General features: G+C 40.3%; 1 protein-coding gene across 2 annotated transcripts in view; it reads right to left on the bottom strand.

The window, feature by feature from the left end:
- RNF169 (ring finger protein 169) overlaps positions 1 to 19,743 on the bottom strand; it is an 81,914-nt gene extending 62,171 nt beyond the window's left edge. For both annotated transcript variants that reach the window (XM_081539650.1, XM_081539651.1), the window contains exon 1: positions 19,224 to 19,743. In XM_081539650.1, the coding sequence (XP_081395776.1) occupies positions 19,224 to 19,725 (502 nt within the window). In that variant the 5' untranslated portion in view covers positions 19,726 to 19,743. The remainder of the gene's footprint in view (positions 1 to 19,223) is intronic.
- Between the last annotated feature and the right edge of the window lie 7,026 nt (positions 19,744 to 26,769).

The following is a 26,769-nucleotide window of genomic DNA, read 5'->3' as shown; positions in this document are numbered from 1 at the left end:
CTTCACAATCCAATCAGGACATGAGCTGATTCAAGGTTGGCTGCAGGGTTTGTAAAGCTTGAAAACATCTATCCTAGTTGGTAGCCCTCCCAGTCTAGGGTATTTACCAAGCCTTCCTTCCTTGCAGGGTCCTGAACTCTTTTCTTCACAACGATGAAGAAATGCTGAGACCACTTTGCTTTTCATTAGCCTTCTGTGGAGCTTTTTAACCTTTTACCCTGCACCAAGACTTTGCCTCAAGAGAAAAAAAGCAGGTGGAGAGATGGGTGGTTGTGGGGAAATGCACCCGCCTTCTCTCTGGGATCTTGGCCTCTCAAGTTCTGGTTGCCTTGGCAGCCCTGAACTATAATTTTTGTATCCCCAGCCCCCTGAAGAAAGCTCTGCTAGATTTTTTGCTTCTTAATAGCTACACTCTCCCTTTGCCAAGAATGCACAAAAGTCTGAAGTCCTGGCTGCCTTGGCAACTTACCAATGCCTTCATATAGATCTTCTTTTTTTTTTAAGTCAGGCTTTTCTAGTTATTCTCAGCAGGAGTTTTGGTCTGCGACAGTCTGCTCCATCATAGCCAGAAGCAAAATCTACATTCTTCATAAGCAGTGGAGAAGACAAGGTTTTCATCATGAAACCACAAACCACTACTAAAGAGGGAATACACAATGAATGAGAAGACAAAAGGAGAGAATATTCTTTCAAGAAAGTCAAGAAAGGAATCTAAAAAAGGTAGGAATACGTGGGGCCAAGTCCTAAAGAAACTTACAATCTTACAAGGGAACAAAAAAACATATAACTACTACAGAATGTCAAAGAGTTATAAAACTAAACAGCTAAGTGCTGCATGAGGTAGAGGTGCCCAGCAGCAAAAGAAGGCAATGCACCAAAATCCATCTTCTACAACAAAATCTACATAAGTGCAGAGGTGCACAGGAAACAAGAGGCCATTAGCCATATTAATCTCAAGGTTACCTGCTTATACGACCTACCAAACTTCTGAATTACCCTCAATAAGGAGAAACTTTAATGTTAAATTAAGCATTCCATTTAGAAGTAGGAAGGTGGAAACAAGGTGAGTGAACCACAAACATGTTCTAAAACAAAACTAAAGTGCTTTCCATTTTATCTGTATTTTCAGTTAACCCCTTCTAACTCCCCAAGAATGCAGATGACAGTCAAGTGCCAACTGTCTTAAACTAATGCAACTGCTTATTTACCTACTTGCCCAAGATAGTAACAATTTACAGTAGGCAATATGAAGAGCGTTTACCTGGAAAGAAGAGGAAGTACACAGAGAAAGAATTAAAAGCTAATAAAATGTTCATGCCAGATTTTAAGACTGCTTACCTAAGTACCATAATTAACACTACAGATCACTACTCTTAATAACTTAAAGCCGTGTTTTAAAACTATCCTTGGCAAAAAATTAATAAAATCAAAGGTCACCTCTCACATACCAAGAAGTTAAAAGATGTTTATAATTTTTGACCTAATAATTTCTAGGAGTCTAAGAAAATAATCTAAAGTATAGAAAAACCTTACATAAGGAGATTTTCATTGCAACATTGTTCACAACTGCAAAACAAGGACTGACTATAACCTAAATATCAAATACTGAGGGAATGACTAGGCTAATTATGCAAGTCGCTAGACTGAGTATGCCTTATAATTTCAAACAAGAACACTAAATATGGAAATGGCAATAACAAATAGAAAAGGAATAGCAATATAATTATAGAAGTCACAAAGGGAGAAGAAAATGTTAGTGATAACATATCAAATTATCATACATAAGTGTGTAAGAATAATGGAAACCATAATCAGAGATCAGGAAGTTAAAGAGGGAAGTGAGCAGTGAGGAAGAGGGAGGTGCCGTGGGAAGAGAAAATACACCAAAAAAAGGCACGAGACCCTTTCCCCAAAGCACTTATTAATAGAGCTTATTAACTAAGACAAAGTCATAAAAAGTTGTAAGAGATTTAAATAATTATAGAGACAATGACAGGTGCAAAGTCACAAAATGAACAACTGCCAAATGCATCTTACAAGCAAACGAGGCAATAGACATCAGTAGGAGCAAGAGAACAAAGCCTGGGAAGGAGAGGCAAGGCTTTGGGAAGGTGGGATGAAGCTGAGTCTAACTGGTAAAACTTAGATAAGTTACAAGATGGAGGAAGAGCAATTTATGTGAACAACAAAGCATGACCAAGAGTGTGATAACACTACTGAACTGCACACTTAAAAGGTTAAGATGGTAAGTTTCAAGTTATGTGTTTATTACCACAATTTTAATTTTTTTAAGCATGAAAGCTGGATAGTAAATAAATACGTTCTACTAGAGCAGAAAGCTTATGTAGGAGAGTGGTATAGGCCAGAAAGGGTAGGTTGGGGCCAAATTAGGTTAAGAAATCTAAACTCATCCTGTCAACAACAAGGATAATATTACCATATTTAATATTATTAATACAGTAAAACTATTAATAAACAATAAAACCTCAGTTATCCAGCATGCTTGGGGAATACAATGTTGCTTAAGTTTATGTGGTAACAGTGCCAAATTTGGGCAGGATCTTCCCCATACACAGTTAGAGCACTTTACCATCCACACATGTCTGCCTGGTAACTACCGTAAGTAGAAAGATCCCAGGCTGCGGAAACCAACCAGACTCCATCACTTACCAATGTGCACTCAGCACAATACAACTTGCCTAGCTCTCAGTTTCCCCAATCCTCAAATAAATTGTTATAAATGATTAAATGACATGATTTAAAGTAATGCTTTGTACAATGTTGGATATATAACCGATAATTATTAAATGTTAGATACTTCCTTAAAAGGAAAAATTCTACTTAATCTTTTCAGGGATAGCAATTTCTCAGAATTGTAGGAATGTATAAGGAATTTAATGAAAAAAATGGCATCAGATATTTTTTTCTCTATATATAATGCTTATTAACTGTTAATGAAAATTAACGATAAATTTTCAAATTCCAAGTTGTATCTTGCTTCCTTAGTTTAAAAAATTAACATGATTTGTAACTCAGTCTGGAAAGAATAATAAAGGAGTCTTAAGCAGCCTAAGGCTTTGTAGACTCATGGCCAGATAGTAAACACCCAGCTTTGCAGACCAAGACAGCTGCTCAATTCTACCACTGTAGCATGAAAGCAGTCATAGACAATATAAACAAGTATGGCTGTGTTCCAATAAAAATTTACAAAAATAAACAGGAGGCTGGATCTGGCCTGCTGAATGTAATTTCCTAACCCTGGTGCTATAGATTGAATGTTGTGTCCCCCACAAAATTCACACATTGAAACCGAATCCCCAACATGATGGTGTTTGGTGATGAGGTCTTGGAAAAGTGAATAGGTCATGAGGGCAAAAAGCTCTCATGAAAGATTAGGGTGCTTGTAAAAGAGACCCCAGAGAGCTCCTTTGCCCCTTCCACCAAATGAGGACACAGCAAGAAGACAGCCATCTATGACCCAGGAGGCAGGCCCTCATGAGACACTGAGTCTACCAGTCTTGATTTTTGACTTGCCACACTCTAGGACTAAGAAATAAATTTCTGTTGTTTATAAGCCACCCAGTCCATGGCATTCTGTTGTCACAATTCACATAGATTAACACATCTGGATTAGAGAAAGACAAAGTTAGAGAGTAGAATTTGCAAAAGCAGGCATTAAATAACAGTAGAGTCAAAGTGTGAAGAGTAGAGTCAAAGTGTAAAATTCCTTGTTGAATCCAGCAATGGCCCAAACAATAATGGAGAGCAAGGCAGCCCACACTGGATCAGCACAGTCAAAGCATGAGGCACACAATAAAAGAGGTCACAAAAGCAAATGTAGGTATAGGAATGCTGCAGAGACGAAGGTCCTGCAGACCAAGGCAGATCAAGACCATGTGGCTGTCTCCATCATTATATCCACAACCACCCTGATAAAAATGCCTTTGGGCTTAATTTCTGCAATAAGACTGTAGGATGTGGAACCATATCAACCTGCATTCAAATCTACTCTCCACTGGCTTTGTATCTACCAGCATTTATCTTTGTGAAGCCTGTTTCTCCATCCATAAAATGGGAGTAATACCTACCTAACAGTAATACCTACCTTATCATCTAATCTTCCAGTACTTTCTTGGTACAGACTCTTGTTATGTTAAACGGTAGCCTAACTGGCCTGTCTCTAAGACTCTAAACAAGACCAAGACTATCACTCCAGCCACATTTCCACAATACCTCAATGCTCTCCCATTCCCAGTCTTCACACAATCACTGTTCCTAGATATGCCAGACCCAATCTCTCTCTGACTGTATATACGACACTTTCTCTTCCCACAGTGTTTTTTCTCTTTTTTACTATAGTTAGTTCAAAGCCCTGTTTATTGCCCTCTCTTCTGCAGGCACTCACAACATTCTGCACTTAACTCAGTATTGGTAGGATTTATTATCTGTGTTATAATTACTTGTTTCTGCCTCTGATTCCTCAAACTAGGAGATTTTCTTGAACCCATGGGGATGATCTCTAGGTATAGTATATATAAAACAGTGACTTAAATTTTTTTTTGTTGAATGAACCTGTGAGAAAGTGCTTTAATACCAGCACCACTTTGTACGAAGTTCTTTTAAAGAATTTGTTGTCTGAAAGAAGATCAATTCGTAAAGTTTTTCTTTACAATGAAGGCAAAGGTAAACTTTTGAACCTGCGTCTCATATGTCTCCTGCTTTGGCAGGTGGATTCTTTACCACCAGCGCCACCTGGGAAGCCCGGGTAAACTTCAGTAAAGTCAAAGTCAACTACAAATTAACAGAGTTCAGTCTTTTGAGGTTTTACCATAATAGTTTTACAGAAACAAACAGTAGACAAAACACAAGAGAAATGGCAAGACATCAGTAAAGGGAAAATAGTTCCACTGCTATTTAGAAAAATAAAAACCAAAACTGGATATAAGTTGTCTTCAGGCTGAAAAATTTAATTGTACACACTTCTGATGAGGAAGACTGGCTTAATAGCAGTTCATGAAAAAAAAAAAAAGTTCTATTGCCTACAATTTCAGGATAAGCAAGGCCAACACAACCTTTGGCAGTATTAATAAGAATTTAGCATCCTGGAACTTCCCTGGTGGCTCAGTGGTAAAGATTCTGTCTGCCAACGCAGGAGACACGGGTTTGATCCTTGGTCTGTGAAGATCCCACATGTTGCAGAGCAACTAAGCCCGCGCGCCACAACTGTTGAGCCTGTGCTCTAGAGCTCAGGCACCACAACTACTGAAGCCCTCAAGCCTAGAGCCCGTGCTCCACAACAAGAGAAGCCACGGCAATGAGAAGCCCAGGCACCACAACTAGAGAGGAGCCTCCACTTGCCACAACTAGAGAAAAGCTCATGCAGCAACAAAGACCAAAACCAGCCAAAAATATAATAAGTACAATTATTTTTAAAATAAAAAATAGAACCAGTTGTTATATGATTTTTTTACAAAGAGAATTTAGCACCCAGATGGAGAAACAGTAAACCCCACTACATTCTTTTTTTTTTTGCACTGGTCAGGCATTATTTAAAGCATGAGGGTCAATTCTTAGTGGCATACTTAAAGATGAGCAGAAGGGTAAAGGAATCATGATATATAATCAAAAATCTTTTTAAAGGATTTTTTTAAGGACTTTTTAATGTATTAAACATTTACTGAGTATCTAACACACTTTAGGTACCATGTTAAGTGCTGAATACACAAAGACATAGTCCCTGACCTCAAAGAGTTCAGTGTAATGCCACAGACAGACACACAAACAAGGAACTGAAATCCAGTGACATGACCAATACACATACTTGCATGGTGGCACAAAGGAAGGTAATCCACTCCTCTATGAGAAAAAAATCAGAGTACTTATTTCACCTGAGTATAATTTGACAGAAGGATAAGAGGGAAGATATTCAAGGCAGGTAAAAGGTCAAAAAGGTTTCAAAAAGCATTCTATATTACAAGAACTCTAAGCAGTGTAGTATGACCAGAAATTTGGGAAAGGAAGATAGAAGACCAGAGAGATGATTTTGAGAAATTTAACCTAAAAATTTAGATGGGAACAATCCTGGTCTTTAAATATCTGAATACTGAAACTAAAGAAGAATGTCTTGATTCACTGGAAACTTAACTTTCAAACACTGGAGAGTAATGAGTAGAGTCACTAGATTGGGAGAAACATCCCTAAACATGTATGAGGTCTATCTTCCCCTGGTATTCTAGATCTCATCCTTAATTACTAACGATAGCAAACATCATTCCAGATGTTTTATTGGTCTTTCAGTTTCCCTTTTTTGTGAAATGTCTATTCAAATTCCCTCACCATTTTTCTAATGAGATGTCTGTCATAATGATTTGTAGTTCTTCATATATTTTCGACATTAATCTTTGGTTAGCTATTACATTGGAAGTATCTTCTCCCATGCTGTGGTTCACCTTCCTACTTTATCTTTTATCATACGAAGTTTTGATTTTAATGTGACCAGATTATTAATCTTTTCCTTTATTCTGCATTTCTTATTTGTATAAAGAATTCTTCCTACCCCATTATAGATACTCTTAGTATTTTCTAAGTTTTATAGCTTAACCTTTTATCCGTTTGCTATTAACTTTTTGTGTATGGTGTGAAGTAAAGATTTTTTCTTGTTCTCTATTAGCTAACCATCCACAACTGAAAATACATTTGCCCCATTGATTTGTAATGCCACCTGTCATATATCAAATTCAAATATATGAGAACATATTACTGGACTCTTCAATTATTTTTTTGGACCTGTTAACTATATTTACCCGGGTTCAGTGTTCTTGGCCACTAATCATTTGTATTGACAAATTCCACTAAAAAAAAAAAAAAAATTAAAAAAAAATTCCCTATTCCAAGTGTTCTAGCTTTTAAAATTAATAAATGAACAATAAATACTATCAAATGCTCTTCTGAGCATCTACTGAGATGATCATATGGTTTTACTCTTCTTTAATTTATCAACATGGTAAATTACATTAGTCTTAATATTAAGCTGAACTCTCACTCCCAGAATACTACTACTTGACTGTGACTGTAATTTTAAAAAAAAATTACACTACTAGACTAGTGCAGATTTCACTTGGACTGGACTATATTATTCCTTTCTTATATTGTCTTTGTGTGATTTTGATATCACACTGTAAAAGCCCCCTGAAATGAATCTAGAAACATTTTTTATTCCCTGGAATATCCATCTGTCTATATCTGAGTAACCTGTAAAACCATCTGTGCTTTGTGTTCCTTTAATGGATAGAATCTTTTCCTGCTTTTTACTATAAAAACGTCCCAAATATTAGAGAGACCAGTACAATGAGCCCCAACATACTCATCATCTAGCTTCAACAGTCAATCCACTGTCAATCTTATTTCACCTATTTCCCTAATTGTGCTTGTCCTCTCTCCCCTTGAATGAATTATTTTAAAGAAATCCCAGACACCATATCATCTAACTTCTAAACTTAGCATCTCTTAAAAATAATGACTCTTTAAAATATGTAACCAGAAAACTGTCACATTAAAAATCTGGTAACTTTTAATACCAACATCCAGTCAGTATTTGAAGTCCAACAAATATTTTTATAGTTTTTCGAATAAGAATCCAAATTAGTCCATACACTTAAATTGGTGGCATCTTTTAATCTGCAAGTTTTCCTTTTTTTATTTTTGGCTGCACTGGGTTTTGGTTGGTGTGCTCGGGCTTTCTCTAGGTGCGGCGAGCAGGAGCTGCTCTGTAGTTGCAGTGCGTGGGTTTTTCATTGTGGTGGCTTCTGTTGCAAAACATGGGCTCTAGCGCACATGAGCTTCAGTAACTGCAGCATGGGGCTGAGGTGCCCCGTGGCATGTGGAATCTTCCCAGACCAGGTATCAAACCTGTGTCCCCTCCATTGACAGACAGGCTCTTAACCACTGGATAGCCAGGTAAGAGGGAAGTTCCAGGTTTCTCTTCTATGGCTTGCTTTCTTCTTGTTATTATTATTTGTGAGGAAAAAAATTGGCCACCTGTCCTGTACTTTTCCACATTCTAGATTTTGCTCATTGCATCCACATATTACTTAGTGGATAGATTTTACTATTTGTTCCATATGTTTTTTAATCACATTTCAATTAGTAAGTTCTACTTATTCTTGACTCAGCTGCAGTTAAGTTGTATTTTTTAGGAAACTGATTATTTTATACAATTTTTCAAATTCATGGCCATAACCCATACACATAGAATCCATATTCTATGTGAATGGGTTTTCAAAAATGCTGATATTTACAGTCATATTTCCTGCTTCATTTCTAGTATTATTTATGCTTTCTTTTCTTTTTCCTTGATCAATCTTGCCTGAGATTTGTCTATAATACAGAGCCTATATTAACATTTTCAGTGAATTAGATTTGGGGTTTATTAATCCTTTTCAAAAAAAGCAAGAGATTCCAGAAAAACATCTACTTCTGTTTTATTGACTATGCCAAAGCCTTTGACTGTGTGGATCACAATAAACTGTGGAAAATTCTTCAAGAGATGGGAATACCAGACCACCTGACCTGCCTCTTGAGAAATCTGTATGTAGGTCAAGAAGCAACAGTTAGAACTGGACATGGAGCAACAGACTGATTCCAAATCAGGAAAGGAGTACGTCAAGACTGTATATTGTCACCCTGCTTATTTAACTTGTATGCAGGGTACATCATGAGAAATGCTGGACTGGATGAAGCACAAGCTGGAATCAAGATGGCCGGGAGAAATATCAATAACCTCAGATATGCAGATGACACCACCCTTATGGCAGAAAGTGAAGAAGAACTAAAGAGCCTCTTTATGAAAGTGAAAGAGGAAACTGAAAAAGTTGGCTTAAAACTCAACATGCAGAAAACTAAGATCATGGCATCTGGTCCCATCACTTCATGGCAAATAGATGGGGAAACAATGGAAACAGTGACAGACTTTACTTTGGGGGCTCCAAAATCACTGTAGATGGTGACTGAAGGCATGAAATTAAAAGACACTTGCTCCTTGGAAGAAAACTTATGACCAACCTAGAGAGCATATTAAAAAGTAGAGACATTACTTTGCCAACAAAGGTCTGTCTAGTCAAAGCTATGGTATTTCCAGTAGTCATGTATGGATGTGAGAGTTGGACTATAAAGAAAGCTGAGCACCGAAGAATTGACGCTTTTGAACTGTGGTGTTGGAGAAGACTCTTGAGAGTCCCTTAGATTGCAAGGAGATCCAACCAGTCCATCCTAAAGGAGATCAGTCCTGAGTGTTGATTGGAAGGACTGATGTTGAAGCTGAAACTCCAATACTTTGGCCACCTGATGCGAAGAGCTGACTCATTTGAAAAGACCCTGATGCTGGGAAAGATTGAAGGCACGAGCAGAAGGGGACGACAGAGGATGAGATGGTTGCATGGCATCACCGACTCAATGGACATGAGTTTGGGTAAACTCAGGGAGTTGGTGATAGACAGGGAGGCCTGGGATGCTGCAGTCCACGGGGTTGCAAAGAGTCAGACATGACTGAGCAACTGAACTGAATTCTCTTCACTGTTTTCTACTCTATTAATTTCTATTCTTACCTTTATTCTTTCCTATCTTCTACTTCCTTTGGGTTTAATCTGTTACTTTTCTAGCTTCTTCAGTTGGCCACTTAACTAAGTAATTTTCAGCTTTTCTTCTATTCAAAAACCTTAAAGATTCTAGGACATCAATTTTTTCATATTAATAGTGCTGAAATTGGGATATTTCTTACACTCACTTACAATCACTGTCAGGAAGCAGTGATGATGCCACTGTCACTGCTTATATATGTACTAACATAAAGAAGAAGCTCACAAAAGTAGTAGTTATTTGGTAGTTATTTATGGTGGCATGACTAGACTATTGTAACTTCTCAATGTTAGTCAACAAACCTTTACAGACCATCTGAGAAAGAACTATGAGTCTCACCTGAAAACCTTCTGTTGATACCGTCTGCCTGGTTCAAGAAAACATCAGAATCAAAACTGGATGGGTGTCAGCAGTTTGAAGAAAATGCTGGGGATCACTTAAGAAATGTTCTTCACCAATGCTTTCAGTGACACAGTGAGCAATACTATATAGGAAAACACAAACCTCCATGACGCCACCAGAGTGATTTAGAAAAATCAGACTGTGAATATGAAGTCACAGGAATATTCTACTAATTTATTACTTCACTTCCTTTTACAAATATGTGCATGAGTGGTATGCTAAATCTATCTCTAAGGTAACCTAAGAGGTCCTTCAGTATAAAGTTTAAAAGTCTAAGTGATAGAAAAGCACTGTATTTGGAAAGCAATAGTCCATCTCATGATGATGACATCTTAAGATTCAATGAAATATGATATAGGCAGTTAAATTTTATCCCAGACCAGGGATAGAACCCATGTTACCCTGCATTGGCAGGCAGATTCTTATCCACTGTACCATCAGGGAAGTCCAACCCATACATTTTTACTTTATTTTTGCTTTTAATTTTTAAATTAAAAAGTTAGGAGGTGAGGGGAATCAGTCATATCAATATTTGTCATTAGTTTCTAATTTTACTGTATTGGGGTCAGAAAACATGGATTATATATCAAGCTCTGGTATTTGATGAAATTTTTTGTGGCTAGTTACATAAATATTTTACATTTGATTAAAAAGAATGTCTAGTCTCTAATTTGGGAAGTGTACGGTTCTATATATGTATAGCAGATCAAGTTATACATTGTATTTTAGTGGTTATGCTTAAATTGTTAATATGCATTTGACTGAAAACCTAAAGTTAATCAGTATCTCTATCCTCCTCTTGAACTATATATAACTCTTTAATGCTGACTACTTTCCCTCCCAGCTTACATTTTATCATCTGGTATTTTAGTTTCACTTTAGTTTTAGCCCCCACAAATCAACCATAATTATTTGTTTTATACAGTCAATGCTTAGTTTACCTAACGAATTTCTTTGTTCATCATTCCTTATATTCTATTCTCTCCTCTAAGTTACATTTCTTTCTTCCAGAAGTGTATACTTTCACGTAATAGTTGTTTCAGAAAGTCAATTCTCCGTATTTTTGTTCATCTGAAAATACTTTTGATTTCACTCTTGAATGATAACTCAGCTAAGTATGAAATTCAGATCTCTCTCAGCACTTGGAAGATATTAGTCAGTCTTCTGGTTTCTCTTATAAAGAGACATCTGCTCTCAGTCTGATTCTTGGTCCTCTGTCTTTGCTTTTTGGTTGCTTTTTTAAAGTGTCTTTCATGTTCTGCAGTTTCATTGCAATGTATTTAGTTGTGGGGTTTGTTTTGGTTTGCTTGTTTAATCCTTGCTAGGTTCTCATGAACCTTAAACTTAAAAATTCACTGTCTTTTATTAATTCCAAAAAATTCTCATCTCTTTTAATTCCATGTCTCCCTCATTTTATTTTTCTCCTTCTGAAACTGCTATTAGATGTTGGGTCTTCTTGTTCAGTTTTTCATTTCCCTACCTCTTTCATATTTTCTTTCATCTTACTATTCTGCATCCTAAGGATTTCCTCATACCTAACTCCCAGCTTACTATCTTCTCTTTATCTGTGTAAACTACTGCTTATTTGTTGTTGTTGTTGTTGTTCAGTCGCTAAGTCGTGTCTGATTCTTTGCAACCCGTGGACTGTAGCACACCAGGCTTTCCTGTCCTTCACTATCTCCCAGAGTTTGCTCAGATTCGTGTCCATTGAGTTGGTGATGCTATCTATCCATCTTATCCTCTGCTGTACTCCTCTCCTTTTGTCTTCAATTTTTCCCAGCATCAGGGTCTTTCTGAATGAGTCAGCTCTTCACATCAGGCGGCCAAAGTATTGGAGCTTCAGCATCAATCCTTCCAATGAATATTCAGGGTTGATTTATTTTTTTAACCTCTCTGATTGTATTTTTCATTAATTCTTTTTCAAAGGTATGTTTCATGTCTTATTCATTTATTGGGGTGTCAGTTAATTTTTAATGTCTTTCGTCACTTAAAACAGGCTAATCTAAATTACCTTTCAAACTGCTATTCTACTTTTCCAGTTCTTAGAGCTATAATCCTGCTTGTTTTATCTACTGATTCTCATTTGTGGTAGAAAATGGTTTCCTTGTGTGTCACTTTTAATTATAAATTTATCTTCTGCTGGGTTTATTTCTTCTGTGAGAATTCCTTGTGGCCCAGGATATGAGAGTACCCCCTCAAGTCTTTCCTTTCTCCAGATGATCCAGGGGTATCACTAGCTTGAAGCTAGCTTTTATATTAATTTCTCAGCATGGAGATACCTGAACCGTATAATATAAACTCAGGTCCCAAATATGAAAAAGGCACAGGTCTTGTACTTCAATTCCTCAGAGAAGCTTTTTTCCATTTTCTCTTTGTATAGAGTCCAGGCAAACCAAGACAAGATTTCTTACTAACAATATTTATGTCAGTGGGAAGATTTTTCTTTATCTCACCTTTCACCTAGAATGCAGCACATCAAGAATCCCAGCTTGATGAAAAAGTCTTGGTTTTGGTTCCTTTTCCCACACAGTTAAAACTCAAATTACTAGGAATAAAAAGCCAGAAATAACCCTTCATTCCATTCCTTCATCCTTGTCCAGGGTAACACAGCATGAGCTCAAGGGCTTAATGAAGTTCTGGGTTTTAGCTCCATTTTTTTTTTTTTTTTTGGAACATAGATATCTTTCTGTCTTTCCTACAAACTCAGAAATGCATTTAGTTTAAAAGAACTGTTGTTTATCAGCCAGCTTTTCTGGATACCTGTTGCAACAGTCTTTAGCTAATCTCAGTGACTCATCTTGCTAAAAGAAATTCGAGATCTCCAATCCATTTGCTACATTATTCCCTATAGGAGTGATCTCTCTAAAATGCAAAGATGCGCTCCTCTTTCAAACTCTTCCTAGCATGGCATTCAGAGTCCATTATTATCCAGTAACTGCTTATTTCTGCAATTCTGCCTCCCTCCACTCTCCCACACTTACTCTATGCTCAGAAACTATCGATATTTGCAATCCCTGCAACTCTCCTTTTGTTTCATACTCCTATGCTTTTTTTATTAGGGCTTCCCTAGTGGCTCAGACGGTAAAGCGTCTGCCTGCAATGTGGGAGACCTGGATTTGATCCCTGGGTTGGGAAGATCCCCTGGAGAAGGAAATGGCGACCCATTCCAGTACTCTTGCCTGGAAAATCCCATGGTAGGAGGAGCCTGGTAGGCTACAGTCCACATGGTCGCAAAGAGTCCGACACGACTGAGAGACTTCAATGCTTTTAAATGTACTGATCTCCCTTACTTTTATCCTGCCTTCATCCACCTACCGAATACTCATGGTCAAGTGCCTGCCTTTCACTGAAGCCACTGCTGATCTATCCAAGCTAGGTTCTCTTTTTTTTGTGAAAAGATAACATTTGTTGAGCTCTTTATATGTTAATAACTCATTGTAATAATTCAGTTAGTCTTAACAACAACCTTACGATTTTGTTACCATTACTATCTCCATTTTCAAAATGAGGAAACTAAAGTACAGAGAAGTTAAGCAACTGCCCAAAGACAAATAGCTATAAATGGCAGACCTGGAATTTGAACACAGTGTCTCAAGATCCTGCTCCATTAACTTGCCCTATTAATATATACTATACTGCCTTCTACAATTATATCCTGCATTACAGTTACTGCATTTATTACCCCACATTCCATTTGCATGCTTATATATCAATCTTAACTACACTGACCCTAAGAGGGAGAATTATGTTTTATTTCTATTTGCAGCCTCAATGCCTAGTACACAGAAGGCCCTCACCTGAAATTGTTACTAAATTAATGAATAACTGAAGGAAACATCTCCATAGTCACTTCTTTAGTCTAGCCCTTATTCATCTCGTCTGAACTACTAAAATAGTCCCCTAACTCCCTTCCTCCAATTTCTACTCACGTTTCCTCCACACTCCAACCAACACTGTCTTTCTAAAGTATGTTATGACAATGTCATGCCATTACTTAAATATTTTCAAGGGCTCCACACTGTCTATAGGATAAAGTCCCAAATTCCTTCAGCATGACATACCATGACCTTCATAAACCAACTTCTGTAGTCTCTTCTCTCCTCCTTCCCCACTGCAGCCCCACATTCCATCTATATTTAACTTCTTGTCATCTCTGAATATGCCAAGTGCCTTCATGCCTTTGCACATGTGGGTTCTTCTGCCAGGAATGGACATCCTCTCCTCCTTCACCTGGTGAATTCCTACACTTTTTCCAATACACAGCATATGTGCCTTCCTCAAGTTTCCTCAAAAGATTGTCAGTTACCCCACTGCTCTACTCTTCCTGGCATTATGCATTTACCTACCACTTGGTATTATTACTTGATAAGGTGTGCTGCCCCAACCAGACTCTAGAATCTTAAAGGACACAAACCATGTCTTATTCATCTTTTTTACTGTATTATCTTACACAAGTGTGTGGCCTAAATGCTCACTAAATTAGTGAAATGAAATTTGGCAATTTTTTCCTACATCCTACACTAAAGCAAACTCAAATACAAATGAATTCAAGGCAGGCAAGTCTTCTAAGATTAAATGGAAGTTAGAAAGTGGAAATATGAATGAAAAACAAATACCACCTAAATTCCTTCTCCTCAATCCTGAAGCTCATAGCATGGACCTATTCTGTCAATGGTGATTAAGGATTAGTTTATAAAGCAATCTCATCCTGAGTTTTAAAAAACACAAAGAATATATTTCCACATTAGTAAGACACATAAGGACAATCAAATTCTGGAATATGTGTTAGTATGGATAAAAAGTTGAGTCACTTTATATATTTTAAGACAAATCCCTTCAGACAAGGGAAATTCCTGTCCTTTTACACTGCAATCACATGATTTCATTATTCACTAGTCCTAAATGCAATTTAGGTTGCACACATAGCAAACACTGTCTGCCAACTGAGTAATAAACCAGAACTACTTGCTTTTCACAGAAAGAGGAAATTTTTTAAATGTATAAATGTTAACCCTAAGTGAACAGGGAGGTTGGGATGGGATAAAGGGAAGGAATAAATGGGGCATTATTCAATTTTGTTTTATTTATTCAATTTATGAAATGCATTGTAACACTACAAACAGAAAAAAATTAAACTGTCAATCTGAAAGATTCATCAGCCTTTGTCTACCTTTTCTCTTCAATTATTATCCATGGCAAAAAGAAAAAGAATTGTCCTAAAAGATCTTGGTTTCAAGTATAAAGGCAGCATAATTTAGAATGATCATCCTTGATCTCAAATCAAGACTAAATAAGTTATTAAAATTAATTATTATCAACGAGACTTAAATGTTCTTATAGTTGCAAATCTACCTACATATCATGTGGTAAATTTTCTTCAAAAAAAAAAAATCAGTGGATCAGGGACCCCCTCCCCCCAGTGGTCCAGAGGTTAAGAATCTGCCTTCCAATGCAGGGGACACAGGTTTGATCCCTGGTTGGGCAACTAAGATCCCACATGCCACAGAGCAACAAAGCCTGAGTACCAGGACTACTGAGCCCAAGTGATCTGGAGCCCACATGCCACAACTAAGATCCAATGCAGCCAAATAAATAAATAAACATTAAAAACAAAATCAATGGAGTAGGACTGTTCCTAAATTTAGAATATAAGTTCTAAGAGGGAAGGATTTCTGAATATTTCATTCACTGATGTCACCCAAGGCTCTAGAACAGTGTCTGGCACTGAGCAGACACTCATTACATACTTGCTGAATATTGCTCAAGATGGTCCAAATACTTTATATGTCAGGACAAACAATGAGCTGCAGATCCTCAAAGAATACAAAGTTGAAGTCTAGGTTCATCTTGAAATGATCACTGACTTAGCCCTCAACACACAGGGCTGTACAAACCAACTGATACGGTATCCAAAAGCAAATTGTCAATGTATATAAGAATAAAGTAAAACATTTTATACAGAAGTTCTTAAGGTTCTGAACTTTAAAGACTGCCAAAAAGCTGACAAAAACAAATATGTCACCAGCACAACCAAAATTTTCAACACACACAAGCTCTTGCACTTTTTTTCAGAAAAAAATTCAATTTTATTCAATTCCAAAAGAGCCACAGGGCTTCAAGAAATTACAAAAGAAAAAAAAACCTAAGAATTTCACTTAAATATCAGTGACTTTACTACAAAATTTCCAGTTTTACAAAGCAGGACTGCCCTTTACCAACAGACCTAATTATGCCAAAAGAATACTGCTAAGCAATGTACTTCAGAATATACTGAAGTATAACAATATTGCTAATTCTGTTGTTTCCCACTCATAAAAGTGTAATGTAAATATTTATGAAGCTGGTGTTTTTTACTTTCTTTAATTAAAGCCATCATGGGCCTTCCCTAGTAGTACAGTGGATAAGAACCTGCCTGACAATGCAGGGGACACCGGTTCTACCCCTGGCCCAGGAATATTCCACATGCTACAAGTCAACTAAACCCCTGTGCCACAACTACTGAGCCCCAGCACCACAATTACTGAAGTCTGAGTGCCTAGACCCTGTGCTCTGCAACAAGAGAAGCCACCACAATGAGAAGCCCCTGCACCAAACCAAGAGTGGTCCCTGCTTGATGCAGTAAGAGAAAGCCCACTCGAAGCAACAAAGATCCAAAGCAACTAAAAATAAATAAATAAAACAAAAGCCATCATGAATATTTAACTGTGAGTTAGGTTATGTTTTAGACCTTATGTAAAGTTTAGCCTTTCAGCCCTTGTTATCTGCTACTAACCTACAATGACCTGGTCACTCTGTTCTGGGCTTCAGTTTTCTCTTCTGTAGAATGAGGAACCTGGGTTAAAACAACAATTCTTAATCTTTTTCTCTGCTACCTTTTGAGAATCTGATGAAAGCTACAGGTGAACTCTTCATAAAACTGTACATAAACATTGTATAACAATTTTGTAAACAATAATTTATAATGGCAAAACATTGGAAAGAGTCTAAATATACCCCAGTGGATGATTAAGTAAATTATGTTACATCCATTCAATGAAATTCTTTGTAATTATAAGTAGAAAGAAAAAAACCTTCTATGTACTGATATGAAAAGATATCCATCATGTATTGTTATATGAAAAAAAAAAGCAAGTTACAGACCAGTATTTATAATATATAACCTTTTGTGTAAAAAGATCAAAAAATAAAATATTTGAATTTCCATGTATAAGCATAAAGAAATTGGAAGAATAAACATGAATCTCTGGTGAAAATGGAAAATGAAGAAACGGATAGGAAGAACCTTTTCATTGTATACTTTTATTTTTGTTTGAATTATGTGAATTGTCTATTAAAGTCTTAAATTTTAAAATATTGCACACAAACTCAAGAGATCTAGACAACCTGCTAAAGCTAGATTATTATTCCCAAACTCTGTTCAGCAATATTCTTCTATAATGTTTTGACTTAACAAGTATATAATTATATACACTCAATGATCCAACAATAAGTACATTTAAGGAAAAATATTTTTCATGATGGTCCTCATACAAACATATAAAGTAATTGGTGGACACTCAGTGGCTCAAAAGAGCCTAATTTGGAATCTCATTTTCTATCATTTTTCTTAATCACTGATACGCAAATTTCTTCAAGGAACAAGTTCACACCAATCATCAAGTCATATGTCCTCTTACGGTTCAAATCTCAGACTTGTTATTTCACAAGGGAGGCCGGGTTTTGGAAACAAATTTCTTTTTTACTTGACCATATAATCTATAGCACGAGTAGGAAGACCAGAGAAATATTCTCTTGTTTTTTTTTTTACCATAATCTCAGAATTTGAGGCAAATTAAACAGCATACGAGATCATCACACGCATTCACAAATTAGATGATGTTTGGGAAATCCTTCCTCTTATCTGAGCAGGAATCAGATGGAACTGGGTTTTCATTCTTGGGCAAGTTACTCAACCTCTCTTGGCCTCAGTTTCAGGTGTAAAATAGCAATAAAAGTACCTATCTCATAAGGATGTTATTAAGCTTAAAAGCAATAGTGAGGTACATAGAAGGTAAGACATAGAAATAAAAGGTACCCTAGGATAGTGGCAGGTGTCTGACTGCTTGAATCAAAACAGACTGCATTCTGGAACCTGTAGTTTTCAGGGACTACACTTTCATATACAACCAATGCCTCTTTTTCCCTACTGAAAATAACACATGGCAGAATTCTCGACGCAAAAGGTGCAAGTATCTGGCTTTTCCCAATTATGTTTCTTGAAAAATCTCTTCCTAGGTAAGCTTTTATCAAAGAACCCTAGCTGCTGTGTTGACTGGCTATGTCTGAGTCCTAAGTTATAACATAATTTTGTTTTGTGTTCTCAACAGGGCACTTACTATGTCAAAGCTCAGCACGAGAGTGGCAGGCTGCTGGAGGGCGGGGAGGGGAGGCAAAGCTGTCGAAGGCAAGAGTCCTTCAACAGACCTGTAACTGGCAGGAAAATGGTAGGAAACTTACACTGCCATGGAGACAGAAGCAGCCGCTGCCAACCAATCTCGACTTCCAAAACTTTTAAACCCCATCCGTCGTTTTTTGCAGAGCACTACTGGAGCTTATTATTAGTATTATTATAAATATAAATAGCAGTTACTTATTACTTCTCTACATGCCAAGCTCTTGCTAAGCATGTTTTTCAAGATTCTGTGAAAACTGCACATATGAGCTCATACTCTCAATCCACTCTACCCTCAAGTCTGAAAAGCTCCCTTCACATCCTCAAAATCAATCTGCCCCCTAAACTTCGCATACTCCATACCTCTCACAGACCCATTCAGGCCCAGGAGTCAGTCACATCTTCACAAGCCCACGCTCTTCACCCAACACTAAACCAAGCACTTCTCGGAGCCTCCACAGCCCCTGCGAAGTTTGGTACCCTCCTCCAGTCACTAATTCCAATCTGGCCCTAACTTGTTCCAAGAAATGCTACGACTCCCTCCAAACTTCTGACTCCAAACCCATCGTGCCTGTACTTCATTCCTAAGTTCAAAATTCAAAAACACAAACTGAATCTGGGCAGAGCCGGGTTCTAACCCCACGAGAACTCTCTACACCCGCTCGAGCAGGGCCTGGGACCCTCCACCCTCTAAGCAGGCCAGGCCGGGGCGCGGCGGCCTCGCTCCGGACCCCAACGGGAGGAGGGAAAGCTCCACCTGGCTCCGCGGGCGCAGCGCGCGACTCCTGCTCCGGCCTGGGCCCCGCGGCGGCCGCGCCCCCGTCCCGACGCGGGCGGCAGCGCTCCGGTGGGCCGCGGCGGGCGCGCTCGCCCAGCAGCTCCGCGTCGGCCTGCCAGTCGTCGCGGGCCCGACGGCGGGCCCAGCCCGCTCCGCGGGCGCGGCAGCGCGGGCAACCCGGGCCCGCCGCGTCGGCAGCGCGTTGGGCGCAGCCTCGGCACAGCGAGTGGCCGCACGGCAGGGCCGCCGCCTCCCCCGGGGTCTCTAGGCACCCGGCGCAGTCCGACTCCTCCGGCCGCGGCGGTGACGGCGGCTGCAACAACGGTGGCGGCAACACCAGCAGCGCGGGGCCAGCGGCCGGGGCCGGGGTCCCCGTTTTGGCTGCCGCCATCTCGTCACAGCGGCCCCGCCGACCCCGCCGACTCAGAGCTGCCGCCGCCGCCGCGGAAGAAGCCCGAGTACTCGGACCTGCCGCCGCCATCTTGTTTCCCGTTTGTAGGGAGAGTCCGTTGCGAGGGAGAAGAGTAGAGGGCGGGGCAGTGGGCGGTGGGCAGCGCTGTATACATATTCATGAGGGGCGGGCCCCCCAGACGTCGTTCTCCCCGGGTCCGGTTGGCGGGAGGTGAAACCTTATTAATATTTATTAGTTACCCTTTATATAGCTGGTCCTCTGCCTTGCTTTCCCGTCTTTGCCACTTCCTCTTAAGCGAACCAAATCACGTTGAGAGCTGAGAGGATTTATTTGGAAATTCTGAGCGATATTAAACTTTATGAAGTTACTACACCTATTTATCCTGCAGTATCCTGATAACTGAGGCTTAAAGGGAGTGAGGTGTGTGTGAATTATCCAGAACTCTGCCTCAGTGCTTCATTTATTGTGAGGTTAGCTGTTGTGACTTGAGACCAGTCCTACCCTGACCAGCAACTAACTGCCCAAATTAGCGGCTTCTTGTCAGTTCACATCTCAGTATACGCTCTCTTCAGATTCCTTCCTGAAACTTCGCTCCCTTGGCTGGGAAAAACCACAGTTCCCTTGATTCCACCACCCCCCCCCCGGCTCTTTTTCAGACTTTCTTGAGTCCTCCCGCTTGTTTGGGGGTTTAAATGTGGTTACTCCTCGAGGCTCAGATCTCAGTCCTCTTCTCTTCTCACTCCTTCCCATGTATTGCCCCCCAGCCCCTACCCCATGTCACATTTTCTTCCAGCTGAAACTCCCGAATTGATACTTGCGGTCCAGATCTCCTGAGTCCAGCCCTGCATAGTCGACTGTCTGATGGAAACATCGTTTCGGATGTCTGCATCCCTCATGTACCAAACTGAAGTCACTGTCTTCCGCCCTCCTTTCAAAACAGCTTTTCTGATTTGCCTCATTCTAGTAAAAGTGCTATTCTTCCAGTCCCTCAAACTCCAAACCTGGTGATCTTTACTTCTTCCTCATTCCCCACATCGGTCAGTTCCTTAGTCCTGTCAATTCTTCCACCAAAATGAACGTTTTCCTACCTATCCTCTCCTCTTCATCCCATGCCCACTGCCCAGTTCAGTCTCATCATTCTCTCACCTAAATTATTGCAATAGCTTCTATCAATTGTCTCCCTACCCACAGACACTCTCCCTCCAATCCATCCTCCATAGCTCTAGAGTTACTTCCTGAAGAACAGCTCTGACCACGCCATTCCTGCTTGGCTTAGTCACTGAATGAGGTGCTCAGACTTTGGTGCCAGTGCCCTTTCTGGATGCAGAGGGTGTGGGAGAAACAATGGCTTCCCTCTGACAGAGAGATGGTCCTGCTACAGCAATTCTCCCACCCTTTGCTTTTTTTTTTGCACTTAAAGTAAATTTGGAGCAGGAAGGCATTAAGCAAATGGCATTTCCTGTTGGGAATCTTTATAGGAAAGCACAAGTTTCGTAAGGAGAGCAAAATAAAAAAGTACATAATGTAATGGAAGGGATCAGAGGCCCTGGGTTTCCATGAGATTGCCTGGAAACAGTGCCTGAGCTGATAGTAAACCAGTCCAAGACAGAGTGATTGGTGGAAGTCAGACAGCAGAGAAAGACGTGGATTCCCAAAACGAGAACCAGATGGCTACAGGACAGTGAAGAATTGAAGAAGGGTCAATGAGTAATTGAAACAAGGGCTTGTGTGCACGGAGGCCCAGACAGTCAGAATCCTGCCAAACACAGAAGTATGGGCTTAGCCAGGCTGTCCTTCATCCAGAGGTCCTCTTTGTTTCACTTCCCACTTTAGGTTCTTGAGGACACTTTGGCCAGATTGTGACAAGGGAGGCCTGTGGTCCAGAGATCAAGCCAATTACCGTTAGAGATGGGGCCCTTGGTGTGGGTTGTTCACTCTTGACAGTTTGGGGCTTTTAATCTGAAGTCTGTTTACTATTGGAGAAGCTGAACCATAGAAGTGTAGCATGCCTTATTAGATATGAATAAAGACAGGAAATTTCGTTTTGCAGTGGGAAAAAGCAAGAGTTCAGACTAGTATTAGACCAAAAGCCAGGAGATCTAGAATTGGTCATGACCACTTTCTCCCTTTCATTGGGCTTCCCTGATAGCTCAAATGGTAAAGAATCTGCCTGTAATGCAGGAGACCTGAGTTCAATCCCTGGGTCGGGAAGATCCCCTGGAAAAGGAAATGGTAACCCACTCCAGTATTCTTGCCTGGAGAGTTCCATGGAGAGAGGAGCCTGGTGAGCTATGGTCCATGGAGTCACAAAGAATCAAAAAATTACATATTTATTTTTGGCTGTACTGGGGTTTTTGTTGCTTCAAGGGCTTTCTCTTGTTGGGGAGAGTGGGGGCTACTCTGTAGTTGTGGTGCATGGGCTTCTCATTGCAGGGGCTTCTCTTGTGGAGCATAGGCTCTAGGGTGTGTGAGTTTCAGTAGCTGTGGCACATGGGCTTAGTTGCTCCATGGCATGTGAGGTCTTTCCGGATCAGGGATTGAATGTGTGTCTCCTGCCTTGGCAGGAGGATTCTCTACCACTGAGCCACCAAGGAAGCCCCTAACTTGTATAATTTCTAACAGATAAACTCTCTCTGGACCTTGGTCACCTCATCTTTAAAACAAGAGTGCTCAAGTTCATCAGTTCTCAACCTGGGGGGCAGTTCAGAAAGACACACACACACACAGGTATACACATCTATGCGAAAGTCCTTTCTCAGATCTACTGAACCCAGAAAACTGAGGATGGGATGCCAGCATGTAAATTTTTTATAATGCCACAGGATTCTAATGTATACTCCTAGATCAGGCCACTACAATTGAGTGGTCTATTCAAAGACCAATTCAAAAGTCCTTTCTAGGGCTCACAGTCTAGAAGTTTCTGTTTGGGGAAATGCCCTATTTTATGCAGTTTCACTGAGACTGGGGAAGCTGAACCACAAAGGTAGTCTTCTCCCTGCCCCAGGGCAGCCAGAACATGACATATGACCTAGGCTCAGCCACATGGCCACTCCTTTCTGAACTTTGAATCTTCAGGGGATGACACAAAAACATATTGACAAGTTTAGAATTATTCACAGGAACAAATGGGCTTTCCAGGTGGTACAGTGGTAAAGACCACGCTTGCTAATGCAGGAGATAAAAGAGACGCAGTTTTGATCCCTGGGCCAGGAAGATCCCCAGGAGTAACAGTAATGGACAGAGGAGCCTGGCGGGCTACAATCCATGGGGTCACAAAGAGTCAGACACAACTGAGCACACACACAACAGGAATGGACACAGTAGGTGTCCAACCACAGTGGGTCCCTTAGGGGTTGTGGTAGAGGGGGGAGTGTCCCTACCATGGTGATGGTGGCCATGCCAGAGTGCTCCTGAGGCATGAACTTGGCTGTAGTACCTGTTGCCTGGCCTTCCTAGGTTACAACCATTTTTCCATATGCAGGTTACCAGCCTTCCTGTCAACTCTATACCCTTTGAGTAAATTCCTGTTGTTCCCCATTAAATTGCTCACAATGTCTGTTGTTTGTAACAAAGTACTCCAACTGAGAAACAGGTTTGTTGTTTCTAAAGCGTCACCTGATCATAGTTGTCAGGGCTGCTTCCATCTGAAAAGCTGAGCCCAACAACCTGGAGCAGAAGAAGCCGAGGTGCAGGTGATGCTTTTCCCCTAAGCTCCCAGCTGTGACACAGTCCACCAAAGGAAGAAGGACTTACAGACTCACGTTAATGCACTCATCAAGGATGCTAACTGGAACAGGTCGTGGCACAGCCACACCTACCAGGACTTCCTCTCCAGCTACCTTTGCTCTGCCACTAGTGCCATACTTTGTGAGGATTGCATCACTGCCAAAGCTCCCTGCCATCTTCTCATAGTGGTCCATACCACTGCTATGGCTTTAGCCCTCCTCATCCGCATCACAGCAAACCTTCCCTCTTCTGGCCGAGCTGGAGGCTCCAGCTACTTCCTGCTAGACTGACAGACTCAAATGTGAGGCAAGGCAATTGGCTTGGTTCCAGGTGGAGCCAGGCTGTTCTTCCCTGTAGCCCCCTAACCCTTCTTGCCAGCCCAGGCACTGAGTCCCTCCCGTGGGCCTCACACACCTAGGAAGGCTCAAGCCCTCAGACCCTTCCAGCCCTACCCCTCCCTCACCTTCCTCATCTCTCCTGGTGGCCTCCTCTTCTCTTCCTTCCTCAAACCAGATTTCCCCTTGTGATTTGCCCCCTTCCCTTTTGCTTTAAAGATTTTTTGCTGCATTTCTAACTATCACTCATCTTCAGGGCCTTCCCTTCTGTTTCAGGGGAAGAAGCAGTTTTTGCAAAACTAATCCTTCTACCTGTCATCTTTCCAGCCTCCTCCAGATTCTTTCCAAATACTCTACAAACACAGAAAAGACTTGGTCCCTGCCCCACTCAAGGTCACAGCCTAAACAGAGAGACAAAATTATACATAAATAATTATCATGGGGAAAAAAAAGACAATTAGAACTACAAACTCTAAAGCTGAGACACATACAAGGTTCTTGGGAAGCAGAAAGCAAAGTTGGGGTGAGGAGGAAAGGAAGGTTTCACAGAGGAGGAGACCTGTGAACTCTGATTGGAGGGTGAGGAAGAGTTCATTAGGTAGACACAGGGAAGGCATTCCAGGCAGAGGGAAAACAGGAGCAGAGGCACAAATGTATGAAAGTTCAAAATCTGTGTGGGACTGATAAACAATCTAATATGTCTAGAACAGTGGGTGGACATGAGGCTGGGAAACTGGAGAAGCAAAGGAACTAGAATTTATTGAGCAACTACATACCACATACTAAGCACATGCCCAGCAGTAATCCGTCTATCTCATTTAAGCCTAAAGTAACCCTGTGAGCTGAGTATATTATTGTCTCCATTTTACAGAGAAATAAATTCAGGCTATTGGGTGATCATTAAAAGGTTTAATATTTGAACCAAGGGAGTGATAGGTATAGATTTGTATTTTATAAGGATGCCTCTTGATCCTATAATTATCAGTGAAAAATAAAAACAATCTAAGCAGACTTCATCCCACCCCCATGAAGTTGAGATATCACTGGAGAAAGCACGTAACATTCATCTAGCAAGTACCTACTATGTGGTAGGATAATACAGGTACAGAGAATTCAGTAGTGGACAAGACAGAGGGGTGTGGATGCTGACCCAGCTTTGGTGGGACCAGCTTTAGTTACAGTATCTGGCACATTCCAGATGTTATGGAATGAATGCATGTTCCCTCCTTTAGTAATGTCTTTAGTGTTTAGCAAGGTTCAAAGTTCAGCTCATTGCCAAAAAAGAAAAAAATTCTGTTAACACATAAGCACATTGGTGGAGAAAAAGAACTCTTTAATTTCTTTAAATTTCTCCCTCCAGTTACCTAAAACTCTACCTTGAGTCTGCAACTGGTTTCCCTTTCTCTCTCTGCCGCTCCCTCCAATCCCCTTGGCCTTGCCTTCTCCCTTCCCTATCCTCAGGCTCTGGTTCAAGATACCAAGCAAAGAATTCCCTCTTTTATTTGGCTGTTCTTTTAAGGGAATAAAGGTGGCTCTAAGAAGCAACCTCAGATATACAGATGACACCACCCTTATCGCAGAAAGTGAAGAAGAATTAAAGAGCCTCTTGATGAAAGTGAAAGAGGAGAGTGAAAAGTTGGCTTAAAACTCAACATTCAGAAAACTAAGATCATGGCATCCGGTCCCATCACTTCATGGCAAATAGATACAGTGGATACAGTGGCAGACTTTATTTTTTGGGGCTCCAAAATCACTGCAGATAATGACTGAAGCCATGAAATTAAAAGACGCTTACTCTTTGGAAGGAAAGTTATGACCAACCTAGACAGCATATTAAAAAGCAGAGACATTACTTAGCCAACAAAGGTCCATCTAGTCAAAGCTATGGTGTTTCCAGTAGTCATGTATGTATGTGAGAGTTGGACTATAAAGAAAGCTGAGCACCAAAGAATTGATGCTTTTGAACTGTGGTGTTGGAGAAGACTCTCAAGAGTCCCTTAGACTGCAAAGAGATCCAATCAGTCCGTCCTAAAAGAGATCAGTCCTGAGTGTTCATTGGAAGGACTGATGTTAAAGCTGAAACTCCAATACTTTGGCCACCTGACTCATTTGAAAAGACCCTGAAAAGACCCTGATGCTGGGAAAGATTGAAGGCAGGAGAAGGAGGGGACGACAGAGGATGAGCTGGTTGGATGGCATCACCGACTCAATGGACATGAGTTTGGGTGGACTCCGGGAGTTGGTGATGGACAGGGAAGCCTGGTGTGCTGCAGTCCATGGGGTCACAAAGAGTCGGACACGACTGAGCGACTGAACTGAACTGAAACTGAAGAAGCCCTCTAGGTCCAACAGATAGCAATTAAGGAAATAAAATGGGAAAACACCCCACCTTAACTTTACTTCAGAGTGAGACACCTAAAAGTCAAAACTTTTAGGGTCATTGGGAGTCCACGCAAGTCAAATTTCTGCCAAACGGAACAGGTGGAGTGGAGGGAGAACATATCTGGCAGGGCAAATATAAAGTATCCAGCACACTTTCCATCTCATCCTACTTTCTTCTATTTTCTAACTCACAGTCTGAATGATCTTTCTGAAGCATTAATCTGGGGAGTGGGGAGGGAAGGGGATTAGATGAAGAGGATCAAAAAGTACAAACTTCCAGTTATATACGATAACAAGTACTGGGGATATAATATACTACTTGATCAATATAATTAACACTGTTGTATGTTACATATGAAAGTTGTTAATGAGAGTAAATCCTGAATTTTCACCACATGGAAAAGGAATTTTTCTTTTTTAAAAAAAATTTTTATATGAGATGAGGGATGTTCCCTGACTTTATTGTGGTAATCATTTCATGATTTCTTGTTTGTTTGTTTAGTCACTCAGTCTTGTCTGACTCTTTTGCAACCCCATGGACTGTAGCCTGCCAAACTCCTCTGTCCATGGGATTTCCCAGGCAAGAACACTGGAGTGGGTTGTCATTTCATTTTCCAGGGGATCTTCCTGACCCAGGGATCAAACACACATCTGCATTGGCAGGGTGGTT

This window comes from Giraffa tippelskirchi, chromosome 11 (genome assembly GCF_054371585.1).
Source record: "Giraffa tippelskirchi isolate mGirTip1 chromosome 11, T2T-mGirTip1v1.2.pri, whole genome shotgun sequence".
NCBI classification, from domain to species: Eukaryota; Metazoa; Chordata; class Mammalia; order Artiodactyla; family Giraffidae; genus Giraffa; species Giraffa tippelskirchi.
Note: the sequence above shows the minus strand (reverse complement) of the source record. Positions and strands in the feature narration are given on the sequence as shown.